This window comes from Anabrus simplex, chromosome 14 (assembly GCF_040414725.1).
Source record: "Anabrus simplex isolate iqAnaSimp1 chromosome 14, ASM4041472v1, whole genome shotgun sequence".
Taxonomy (NCBI): Eukaryota; Metazoa; Arthropoda; class Insecta; order Orthoptera; family Tettigoniidae; genus Anabrus; species Anabrus simplex.
The window spans coordinates 3,279,206-3,292,210 of record NC_090278.1 but is presented as its reverse complement, the minus strand read 5'-3'; the positions used below and the strand labels follow the sequence as shown (position 1 = coordinate 3,292,210).

General features: G+C 37.7%; 1 protein-coding gene across 13 annotated transcripts in view; it reads right to left on the bottom strand.

The window, feature by feature from the left end:
* Positions 1-13,005, bottom strand: part of LOC136885272 (inter-alpha-trypsin inhibitor heavy chain H4) — a 143,361-nt gene that overhangs the window by 16,952 nt on the left and 113,404 nt on the right. For 3 of the 13 annotated variants that reach the window (XM_067157762.2, XM_067157764.2, XM_068230345.1), the window contains one exon: positions 6,800-7,057. The exons of 7 other annotated variants lie outside the window; for them this stretch is intronic. In XM_067157762.2, coding sequence (XP_067013863.2) covers positions 6,800-7,057 — 258 coding nt within the window. Of the gene's footprint in view, positions 1-771; positions 1,012-2,042; positions 2,265-6,799; positions 7,058-13,005 lie in introns of those variants that run through there. 3 more of the 13 variants (XM_067157766.2, XM_067157768.2, XM_067157774.2) reach the window with 2 other exon arrangements.

Here is a 13,005-nt window from a genome sequence, read left to right as displayed (position 1 = left end):
AGCTGGGAACCACCCCTGTCTCAAGCTACTTCTCATCGCTCAGATATGGTATCTGTACCTCTACTCAAAGCTTTACAGAACACAAGCAAAGCTAACAATTCAAAGAGATTATTAAACTAGATTTTAAACTGGCACCAATTTTCTGGACTTTGAAAGATATATTGTACTGATTGTTTGGAAAAATGAAATGACAAGCGTCTCTTACACAGTGAAGCACATCATTTGTTTGTAAGTTTATCAAAGTTTGAAAATCTCGATAAACTACTTCAGTTGAGAGAAATAAATCAAAGATTTCTCCTAATCAATACTATTTATTTCCCTTTGTCAAACTAAAAACTGTAGTACATGTATTTCTTAGTGACTACACATTATCAGCTACATCTTATTTAGGTGTACTATTTACAAGAAGTAAGGACATATTCATCTCTTCTTAATCCTAAAAAGACATTTGAAAACCTTAAAAATAATTAACTTAATTCAAAGTAAAAGAATGTGTTATTGAGGGGTTGGTGGGGGGGCAGGATGAGTGGACCTATCAAATTATGGTTTGACAATTGTTTTTAACAGTTAAAATGGCTTAAAGCTGAAAATTCTTTTGATGTCATATTCAGTGTAGTTTGAAAATTTCAGTAGCCCTCATGATAGCGTGAGTCTCAAATATTCTGGGAATGTGATGAGTTGTTATCTTCTTATGTCACTGGATCATGTTTGAAAAACATTTTTAGACCATAATTTAATAGTTTCTCCCTCCCTCCTCCCAGCCCCTCTCTTGGTAACACATTCCTTCAGTTTGAAGTAAGGTAATTTTTTAAAGGTTTTGAAATGTCTTTTTAGGATTAAGAAGAGATGAATATGTCCTTACTTCTTGTAAACAAGATGTAGCTGATGATGTCTAATCACTAGACAGTTTATAGTTTGCCAAAGGGAAATAAATAGTATTGATTAGGTGGAATCATTGATTTATTTCTCTCAGTTGTATGTCACATCGATACGGATCATGAGGATGATAGTCTGAAACAAGAAGTTACAAGATTGTGAGCAACTGCAAAATGACCTCGATAACGTTGTGAGATGGACAGCAAGCAATGGCATGATCATAAACGGGCTTAAAAGTCAGGTTGTGAGTTTCACAAATAGGAAAAGTCCTCTCAGTTTTAATCACTGTATTGATGGGGTGAAAGTTCCTTTTGGGGATCATTGTAAGTATCTATGTGTTAATATAAGGAAAGATCTTCATTGGGATAATCACATAAATATGATTGTAAAAATGGGTACAGATCTCTGCACATGGTTATGAGGGTATTTAGGGGTTGTAGTAAGGATGTAAAGGAGAGGGCATATAAGTCTCTAGTAAGACCCCAACTAGAGTATGGTTCCAGTATTCCAGGATTACTTGATTCAAGAACTGGACAAAATCCAAAGAAAAGCAGCTTGATTTGTTCTGGGTGATTTCCGACAAAAGAGTAACGTTACAAAAGTATTGCAAAGTTTGGGCTGGGAAGACTTGGGAGAAAGGAGATGAGCTGCTCATCCAAGTGGTATGTTCTGAGCTGTCAGTGGAGAGATGGCATGAAATGATATCAGTAGACGAATAAGTTTGAGTGGTGTCTTTAAAAGTCAGAAAGATCACAATATGAAGATAAAGTTGTAATTCAAGAGGACAAATTGGTGCCAATATTCATTTATAGGAAGGGGAGTTAGGGATTGGAATAGCTTACCAAGGGAGATGTTCAATAAGTATCCAATTTCTTTGCAATCATTTAAGAAAAGGCTAGGAAAACAACGGATATGGAATATGCCATTTGGGCAACTGCCCTAAATGCAGATCAGGATTGATTGATTGATTGATTGATTGATTGATTGATTGATGAACTCCTTCAGTAGCAAACATTAAAACCAACGCAGGAAAAGTCTCGGCAGAATCAACATAACTGGCATTTTAACAACTAATAATTTTACAAATTTGAATTGTGTTCATCTCTTAAATTCCTGGTTCTTCCATTGTTCTGTTGTCAGCGTGTTGGGACTGGGATCAGGCTTACTTTCTGTTGAGGCTTCTTCAAGATCATCAGTCTCTTCTAGCAGATCATCTAGTGCCGGTACGGGGTCGAAGTAGAGAGGAGCTCCTGGGTAGTAAGTGGCAAGGGGTCTGTTAGGACGACTGGCCGAGGGGTGAATGCCGTGATGTGCAGACGGGCGACTACCGTGATATGCAGACAGCGGAGATGCTAATGAAAGAGCAGAAGGAGCTCCTCCAGCAGCACCTGTAAGGAAGTGTGTGACTGCACAGCTCAACTCGAGTTCTCACACTTACTTTGCTGTGATCAACTGCAAACCAACCACCACATGCAGCACCATCAATGCAAGGTCAGTTACTCCAGGAAATATTAATAGCAAGAAGCGAGTTGCCAACTGCTCCAACTCAAAACATAGTCTAGCTACCACTACATAGAGAAAGCAACGGCAAGAGGCATCGATGCTACCACGCAGGATAAAAATTAACTACTATATTAGCTTCTACACTTCCTCATAAAACAATAATCACCATCACCACTGAAGTTCAGTAGATATCCTTGTATGCAGCAAGAATGGGACCAGACTAAAACTGGCTGTCAGACTTTGCCTGTTAACCAGGGGCAGTGCATGGTATTATTACAGTGTTGCACAACTCCCAATAACTTTCACACTTCATTTGTTGTCCTTTTTTCTTCTTCTAATTTTTTAGTTTAATAAACATATATTCTAAAGCACTTTAAAATCAACCATCTTTGGTCATTTGAAGTATTAATGTTTCGTGATGGACCAGTGAACGCTGCTGGCTTCAAATCAAACTCAGGGTGTTTGCTTTCCTACAACAACTCCCAAGTGAACAGCAATGTAATTTCAGCAGAAACGAGCCTAAGTCTGTACTTAGCCTCAGGAAGCACACTCGTCAGTATCGGTGCTTGGGTGTTGCATGAGATTAGCAAGCTTCCTATCGAGAAACAACTCCAAATGTCCCCGTTAGGTTGCACCTCTGTGGAAATGACTTCATTCCTGTTTTCTCCTCTCTCAGAATGGTAATTCCATGCCACTAGGGTGTGGCATACCAGACCACACACAATATTAACAACATTTTGCATCAATGAAAAATAGGAGGCCAAATTTTCAATTCGAGTGAAGTAAGGATAACTGTAGATATATTGTTTAATTAGCCTCTTATTCCCTGTTTCTTAATTGCCAGATATATTTTAGTTTTAATAGGAATGTAGTTCATTACTTAACAATAATAGACTTTCTTGTTAGTTCTGCAAGCTTCTCATGTAAAAATGTTACATTGAAAATTTTGGTCCAACACCCAGCTTCAGATACAACCAGTCATCACTGCTGTTGACCAAAATTTGCAATGAGCCGCTCAAAAATGCCTTTTTAATTACTACTACTACTACTACTACTACTACTACTACTACTACTACTACTACTACTACTACTACTATATACCCCATATCATATGAAAAGTCTCAATTAATTCACTCCAATATGCCGCTTAATGGTAAGTACAGAAAACTTCCTCAAATCTACCTTGAGTGTCAATAACGGACTTCAACGTTCATGTAAGAGAATAGAAAAAAATGCGACTGAATGGGTGGCTGAATTTCTTGAAAATAGAACTCAGAGAATTAGAATAAGTGACTCATTATCTGATCTTGTAATAATTAAGGTTATCTGTATGGAGTAATAAATAAGTTACAGGATTGTGAGCAACTGCAAAAAGATCTAAACAATGTTGTGAGACCGACAGCAGACAACAGTATGCTGGTTAACAGGGTGAAAAGTCAGGTTGTAAGTTTCACCAATAGCGGAAGTCCTCTGAGTTTATATTACTGTGTTGATGGGATGGCAGTACGTCATGGGGAACACTGTAAGTACCTCAGTGTTAATATAAGGAAAAATGTTCATTGGAGTAATCACATATCAATCAATCAATACTGATTTGCATTTGGGTCAGTCGCCCAGGTGGCAGATTCCCTATCTGTTGTTTTCCTAGCCTTTTCCTAAATGATTTCAAAGAAATTGGAAATTTATTGAACATCTCCCTTGGTAAGTTATTCCAATCCCTAACTTCCCTTCCTATAAATGAATATTTGCTCCAGTTTGTCCTCTTGAATTCCAACTTTATCTTCATATTGTGATCTTTCCTACTTTTATAATCGCCACTCAAACTTATTCATCTACTAATGTCATTCCACGCCATCTCTCCGCTGACAGCTTGGAACATACCACTTAGTCGAGCAGCTCTCCTTCTTTCTCTCAATTCTTCCCAGCCCAAACTTTGCAACATTTTTGTAACACTACTCTTTTGTCGGAAATCACCCAGAACAAATCGAGCTGCTTTTCTTTGGATTTTTTCCAGTTCTTGAATCAGGTAATCCTGCTGAGGGTCCTATACACTGGAACCATACTCTAGTTGGGGTCTTACCAGAGAATATGCCCTCTCCTTTACATCCTTACTACAACCCCTAAACACCCTCATAACCATTTGCAGAGATCTGTACCCTTTATTTACAATCTCATTTATGTGATTACCCCAATGAAGATCTTTCCTTATATTAACACCTAGATACTTACAATGATCCCCAAAAGGAACATTCACCCCATCAATGCAATAATTAAAACTGAGAGGACTTTTCCTATTTGTGAAACTCACAACCTGACTTTTAACCCCATTTATCAACATACCATTGCCTGCTGTCCATCTCACAACATTTTCGAGGTCACGTTGCAGTTGCTCACAATCTTGTAACTTATTTATTTCTCTATAGATAATAACATCATCCACAAAAAGCCTTACCTCTGATTCCACCCCTTTTACTCATATCATTTATATATATAAGAAAACATAAAGGTCCGATAATACTGCCTTGAGGATTTCCCCTCTTAATTATTACAGGGTCAGATAAAGCTCACCTACTCTAATTCTCTGAGATCTATTTTCTAGAAATATAGCAACCCATTCAGTCACTCTTTTGTCTAGTCCAATTGCACTCATTTTTGCCAGTAATTTCCCATGATCCACCCTATCAAATGCTTTAGACAGGTAAATCGCGATACAGTCCATTTGACCTCCTGAATCCAAGATATCTGCTCTATCTTGCTGGAATCCTACAAGTTGAGCTTCAGTGGAATAACCTTTCCTAAAACTGAACTGCCTTGTATCAAACCAGTTATTCATTTCACAAACATGGCTAATATAATCAGAAAGAATGCCTTCCTAAAGCTTACATACAATGCATGTCAAACTTACGGGCCTGTAATTTTCAGCTTTATGTCTATCACCCTTTCCTTTATACACAGGGCCTACTATAGCAACTCTCCATTCATCTGGTATAGCTCCTCTGACCAAACAATAATCAAATAAGTACTTCAGATATGGTACTATATTCCAACCCATTGTCTTTAGTATATTAGTATGTTTAGGGGTTGTAGTAAGGATGTAAAGGAGAGGGCATATAAGTCTCTGGTAAGACCCCAACTAGAGTATGGTTCCAGAGTATGGGATCCTCACCAGGATTACCTGATTCAAGAACTGGAAAAAATCTTATCAATTCCAGCCGCTTTTCTAGTGATTGTAAATAAAGCCGCTTAAGCTCTGACTCAGCAAATACAGCAACTTTGTCAGTTTGAATCATGCGCCCTGAAGAAACAAAGTAACCTCATTTTCTTGAAATGAAAAATGTTCTCTGCCAAGCAAATTTCACCTTTGTTCTTTACATAATAGAAAGAGCATCCCTGATTTTTTTGTCATAATTTCGATGCATCCTGTATAGCCTGTTATAATCTGCAAGACATAATCTTTCTAATGGTAAAAGAATTTCTGAAGTTAGTTGATTGATTTCTTAGAGATGATTCTCCATATATAAACAAACTTACAAGCCTTCTCTTTTTAAAGTAATAAATATTGTCTTTGCGGATTACATAGTAATATGAGAATAAGATGAAATGGAAGTACAAGAACAAGTAACTGTATGGAATCAGTAGATAGAAGAATATAGAATGAAAATAAGTTTGGAGAAGACATTAGTGATGATGAGAGGTAATAGAGAAGAAAGGTGGAATACTGAAGTAAACGGAAGACCATTAGAAGTTGTGAAAAGCTTCCAATATTTGGGCAGTATACTTGCAGAAGATGCAAAAATAAACAAAGATATTGGAAAGAGAATCCAACGAGCCAGTGGGTTTTACCAATGTATGAGAGGTATATTGTGGAACTGGAATGTCCCAGAGAATAACAAGAAAATTCTGCACTCATTGTATTACACACCAACTTTGACTGGCACATGGACAACAACAAAACATGATCAGAGCAAAATCCAAGCAGCTGAGGTGAAATTACTTAGAGGAAAAGTTGGGAAGACACAAAGGGATAAAATCAGAAATGTAGAAATCAGGGAGAGAGAGAGAACTGGATTCCCCAAACTGTAAGACAAGATTGAGAAAGCTGAAAAGGTATGGGCATATGATGAGAATGGAGAGGATGGAGATCCAAAGTGAATATTTATGGAGAAAATAATCGGAGGAAAACAACTTGGAAGGCCCCGAAAGAGGTGAATGAGTGTAGAGAAATGAGTAAAAGTAGAAGAAATATTGGAGGAAGAGAGTGGCGGAGAGAGAGAAAATTGTGAAGGTCCTTGATTCACAACTCGACCCAGAAGAATGGAAACGGGAAATGAAGACTAAGAAGAAATATTGTCTTTATTTTTCTCCCTGGTTTTCTCCTTTTTGTGCTCTCAGTTTGACACATACACACACTCCTACTTACTCTCAGTTATTGCATCGTATGTTGTTGACTGTACTGCTAATTCTTCCTCCGGCTCTGGTTGTACGAAGCTGGGGAACGAGCCCGACTGTGAGAATTTATTCATCAGCATTAAAGGATATCCAGGTCTGGGCCTGAAACTAGGTGGTGCTTGAGCAAGTGGATCCGACAAGGAATAGAACGAAACTCCATTAGCAAAGATAGCCGAAGCAGGTCTGGCAAATGCAACACCCCCTGGCCCACGTGATCCACTTGTAGCACCTGCAGGATATACATACATCTCAATAAAACTAGCTAAGTACTCTCACAGTGTCACCAGTATACCAGTTTCACCACTGAATGAGTGAATACACTACAACTGTAGTTTATCAATCTCACATTTGCTGTTCGTGTTGAGACCAATATCATACAATAACCTTGAAAAGTAATGATTCTGATCCCACCTTATTCAGCACCAATCAGATTCTTAAAATCTTCTAATATTAACATTTATAAATTGCATATTCATTGGTACATGTTTCTTCCTAATATTAGAGGCCTTCTTCAGCCCTTAAACTCGATAAAATACCAGGGGGGCAAAATAAAATGTTCCAGAAAATATTTATAAGATCGACGGGGAATTGGCCCTTCTTAATGAACAGGAGAACTGCCCATCACACAAAATGCTGGAAGCCGTGATATTGATGCACCAATTACTTGCTGTCACATATCTGCGCATGCACATCTCCCACATGCTCAACACGCAAAGGTCCGTCTCGACGCTTTAACGCATGCACAACAGTAACTTTGTAAGGATACAGATATGCAGGTCCTTTTCTGATTATGATTTGACATGATGATATGTGTTAATCTTGCGGGGGCAGTAAAATAACACCCACGGTATTCCCTGCCTGTTGTAAGAGGTGACTAAAAGGGGTCCCTTGCCAGGCTGAGTGACTCAGACAGCTGAGGCACTGGCCTTCTGACCCCAACTTGGCAGGTTCGATCCTGGCTCAGTCCGGTGGTATTTGAAGGTGCTCAAATACATCAGCCTCGTGTTGGTAGTTATACTGACACATAAAAAATTTCTGAGGGACTAAATTCCGGCACCTCGGCGTCCACGAAAACCGTAAAAGTAGTTAGTGGAACGTAAAGCAAATAACATTATTATTAAAAGGGGCCCCAGGGGCTCTTAAGTTGGGATCATGGGTTGGCGACCACGGGGCCTTCAGCTGAGTCCTGGCACTGCTTCTACTTGTGCCAGGCTTCTCACTCTTGTCTATCCTATCTGATCTCCCTTGGTCAACTCTTGTTCTTTTCCGACCCTGGCGGTGTTAGAGCATTGCAAGTAATCAGCTTCATTTTCCGTATCAAAATCTAATCACTGAGATTTACAATGTTAAAAATTCTTCCACCGTTTTGATACTTTTTTATTTGCCTTTTAGCAAATTTTTATTTGTCAACAGTACATGTTTTGTTCCTACTTAGGAACATCCTCAGCTGTTATTAAAGCTTAGTTGAATTGCTAAGATTTTAAACACGTTAATTTACAGGTACATTGATTCTCTTAAAACCTACTAAAATACCAATTAAATTAAATGATATTAAAACAATGTAGGGGTTAGTGTGTTAATGATATGAGAACAGATGATTACATAATTGGTCAGCTTAAAAACTATGTCTATTCATTTGAATAGTAGTTAAACATTTTTTCATTTTGTTACATTAAAAATGTCTGTTTGTTTGCGGTTAAAAAGTTTTAAAAATGTTTGTCTTCGTGACATTGTTTAAATTGTTGAATGTTATTTTCTTTCGTTCCTTCCAGGTAAGTTTTTATATATTATGAGTTTGCTTAAAGTGCCTTTGATTTAGTCTAATGTGGAACTTTGAAGCTGATTGCTGATCAATTTTTGGGAAGGGAGCTTCGTCTTAATTTCTTGCTATTGTTAGACTCCAATTCTACTGTGACCCTGGAGGGACATTTGATGCTGCTTTACGTCTAGTATAGAACACACACACCATTACTATACTATGCCACGTAGGTGCCAAGCTCTGATAAATGTTTGTGGAGGACATACAACATACTGAAGCTCTCCAACTGTGATAAAAATCCACCTGGAGGACTGTTATCACTTTGTTTTCCCCCCTATTTGGACATTTCCATGGGGTGTTCTGAAAATGAACGTGAATCCATCGATGTTCTTTCGTATACTTGAGCGGTAAAGAATAAAGGTTTAGTTGGTAATGTACCTGGGTGTGAGGTATTGTTTTGTGGAGCATGGCATGCATTCAAAATCATGTTCCCCTAATTTTTTGAACTGTGTATAATGATACATGATTGAGAGAACTATTTTAAAAACATTGGACATTGTGAATGAAAACCCACAGCCTGTTTCAAGTCATACGACCGGGTCAGGAATGGAATGAATCTAGCGGCGAGGATAGGAATTGTGTCGGCTGTCGAAACCTGTCGCACTCCTCTGGGGCAATGATTAATGATTGAAAGATGAAATGAAATGATATTGGAGAGTGTTGCTGGAATGAAATACGACAGGGAAAACCGGAGTACCCGGAGAAAAACCTGTCCCGCCTCCACTTTGTCCAGCACAAATCTCACATGAAGCGACTAGGATTTGAACCATGGAACCCAGCGGTGAGAGGCCGATATGCTGCCACCTGAGCCACGGAGGCTCTATTGGACATTGTAATTTAAAATAATTCCATACTACTTGTTCATTACAAAAAAAAGTTCACTTAGAATAATATCTACATAAAATCGTCTTCTTAGACTAAAATGTCCCAAATAAAACATTGACTAGATGAAAGAAGAACTTAACAATAGCCATTAAACCATTGTCCTTCATTGGAATAGACATAATCTCACTGGGCTCTTACATGAAAGACTCAGCAGAAAATACTTTGAAAATCTTTAATCCAATGTTAAAATGTAGAGAAAAATACTGCCATTACAAAACAACATAAAACATTAGGTGAATAAAATTTGTAGTGCTCATAAAAAAAAAATTCCATGTTTACATTGTTCAGTGCTGGCAATATTTCTCTCTACATTTAAAGACTGGATTTTCAAAGCTTTTTCTGGTCAGCCTGTCACATAAAGACGGAACGGCGTGAGATAATGTCCATTCCAATGCTTTAATGGACACTGTTAAGTTCTTCATTCAATAGCGATGTTTTATTTGTGACAGTTTGGTCTAAGAAAACTATTTTATGTAGATATTTTTCTAAGTGAACATTTTTTTTTAGTGTATTGAACAAATAGTGTGGATTTTTTAAATGCATGATGCCTTATGTTTTCTTAATTTTCCTTAAACATGTATCAATATGTTTTATCAAGTTTAAAGGTTTAATAAGTCTTATAATATATGGACGAAACATGTACCAAAAAACGTACAAGTTGTAAATGTTAACAATGTTAAAGATTTTAAGAATCTGATTGGTACTGTATTGATTCAGGTGGAACCAGAGTCATTACCTTTCTAAGTTATTGTTTGGAAGATACATTACAGTACATTGCCATTAGTTACCGGACACCCATGGATACTGGCTTAACACATTCACTGTGTATGCGCAGAGATTGGCATACTTGCCATCCAGAGCACGTTTGTTGCATGGAATGTCCTTATCTCTGTACATCCACTGTGGCGATTTTTCTTCAGACAAAACTGGTCTCTTTTTAGGCCTTATGATGTTAATGGAATTGCACTGAGAGCCATCTGGGCAAAATATGCATTTAAAAAAATATATATATATCACAGGCAAAAATTATTGTTTCAAATTCTGACATTATACTGAACTTTTAGCAATAATAATATAATTAATTATTACAATAACTTGTTTCCTCTTCAGGTATAATACTGTTACTATACTTTCAGGCAGTTTATAAATTTACTTACACAAAATTAGTTTTTGTGGACTAAAGAACCTGACAGTTATAAAATAAACTTTCCAGAAACCTCACAGATGAAATGACCTAATCAGCGAGTACCCGATAATCAGGTTCACTAAGGTCTCATTGTATGTCCATTTGGACCGCTGTAGCCATTAAACATTTCTACCGAGCCCTCACGGTTGTGCATAGGCTCACAGTATCCTCGAGTGATGTACAGGATCAATTTACTTTCCTTTCAGGAGGTATCCGTCCATTAATGACAAGAGTATTTTAAATTTTATTCGGAATGTCACTTTATTTCAAGTGATATAATTCCAAACTCCTTGACTTCTTTTCTCTATATGTAATTCTTATGATATACTGTGCAATACAAATTTAGTAACTAGTAACTCTTATAATCTAAAAGTAGTAGTTAAAAAAAATAAACAGTAAATACAAATGACATGCTGGCGCACTCTTACCTTCAAAGGTAAGTACTCCATATTGACATATTGAAAACTTGTGATATGACATAGTATTCATATAAATCCTCTTTAAAGACTTATGTCTGTTAGATGTTGAGAAATGGCTTTTCCAAAACCTACAAACATGGAATACTCGATTTTTAATAATAGTGAGACTTCTGGCTTAGTTCTGTGCACCATGTACGAAATTCATCGTAAAACTATGACTTAGGCCTACTAATTGTGTTATTTTTATCGATAGCAAGGGACAAATTTTATATGGGGTAATCACATTAATGAGGTTGAAAATATAGGTTTAGGTACAGATCTCTTCATATGGTTATGAGCTTATTTAGGGGTTGTAGCAGGGTGTATAAGTTACTGATAGAATTCCTATTGGAGTATGTATGGGGACGACACCAGGATTACTTGATTTGAGAAATGGAGAAGATCCAAAGGAGAGCAGCATGATTTGTTCTGGCGTGGTTTCTGGCAAATGAACAGTTTTATGAGAATGTTGCACACTTCGGGCTGGGAAGACCAGGAGAGAAAATTGCCAACAGCCTGGTTTGTAAAGGAGCTTGCTAGCAACATTAGAACTCAACAGACTAAAGCAGTATGGCTCCTGTAGCCTCAGGGCCTCTTAACTTGAGAGCATGGGTTGGTAACCTCAGGGCCCGTAGGAGAGTCCTGGCATTGCTTCCACTTAATTGTGCAAGGCTCCTTACTTTCATCTATCTTATCCAAACTCCCTTTGTCAACTCTTGTTCTTTTCCAACCCGACGATATTTGAACATTCAAGGCCTAGGGAGTCTTTCATTTTCATGCCCTTGTCTTTCTTTGGCTGACACCTTAAATTTTCAAAGTTTTAGACCCCTTCCATTTTTTCCCTCTGATTAGTGTTAATTGTACTTCCTCTTAAAACAATCATCACTGCCACCACCAGTATGGCTCCTGGCAGGTCTCAGAACTCCAAGAACATACTTCGATCAGACAGTTCCAGGCAAAAGACTGCGGGCAAGACCTAGATACATCTAGGAAAAACAGTACCGTATTTTTGCGATTATAAGTCGACCCAAGAGAAATCAGAAATAGAAATTTCAAAAACGATATTTTTATCAATGAACCACACAAGAGGAATGAGTATCTCGGTGAATGGATGAACCCAACTTATCAGAAAGAGCAAGAGTGAACAAACTGGAACTGGCCTGTCAACTGACAAAGAACATTTATAACAAAAAATATCTGTCACGCAATCTGAAACTGAAGCACTACACATCAGTCATATGAGCAGAAGCTCTGCATGCCATGGAGTGTCTTTCATTGAACCGAAGAGGTCTGATGGAGAAACTGAAAGTCAGAGAGAGGAGAATTCTCAGGAAGATCTTAAGTCTGGTAAAGGAAGATGAAGAATTCTGTAAACGGCACAATTCCGAACCCTACGAACATATAGAGAGGCTCTCTGATTGTGCTAGGAAAAGAGAGTAGCTATCTAAGGCTATATAGGAAGACTGCCTCCCAAAAGACTGACCAATCGCCTGTTTATCTTCTGGGAGAACAAGAAGATGCATACCACTTAGCTTACAGAAACTGAGAAGGACATTAAAGAACTGGGAATATCAGATCTTCAAGATAGATGGTGTGTACAACGTACCCTGAAAGAACTCCATGGATTTCAGGAAAAATCAGCCCTGGACAGATGAAAGAAAGGAGTTACATTGACAGAAAATGCGACAATACTGGACAAAGACCAAAGCCCAGCAGTTGAACAAGCACAGTACAAAGTAGGCCCATTCGAACCAAGAAGAAGAAGAATAAAATGCATAAAGAAAAATTTTTCTATTATTTAATTTAATTGTTTAATCAGGCAAATGATT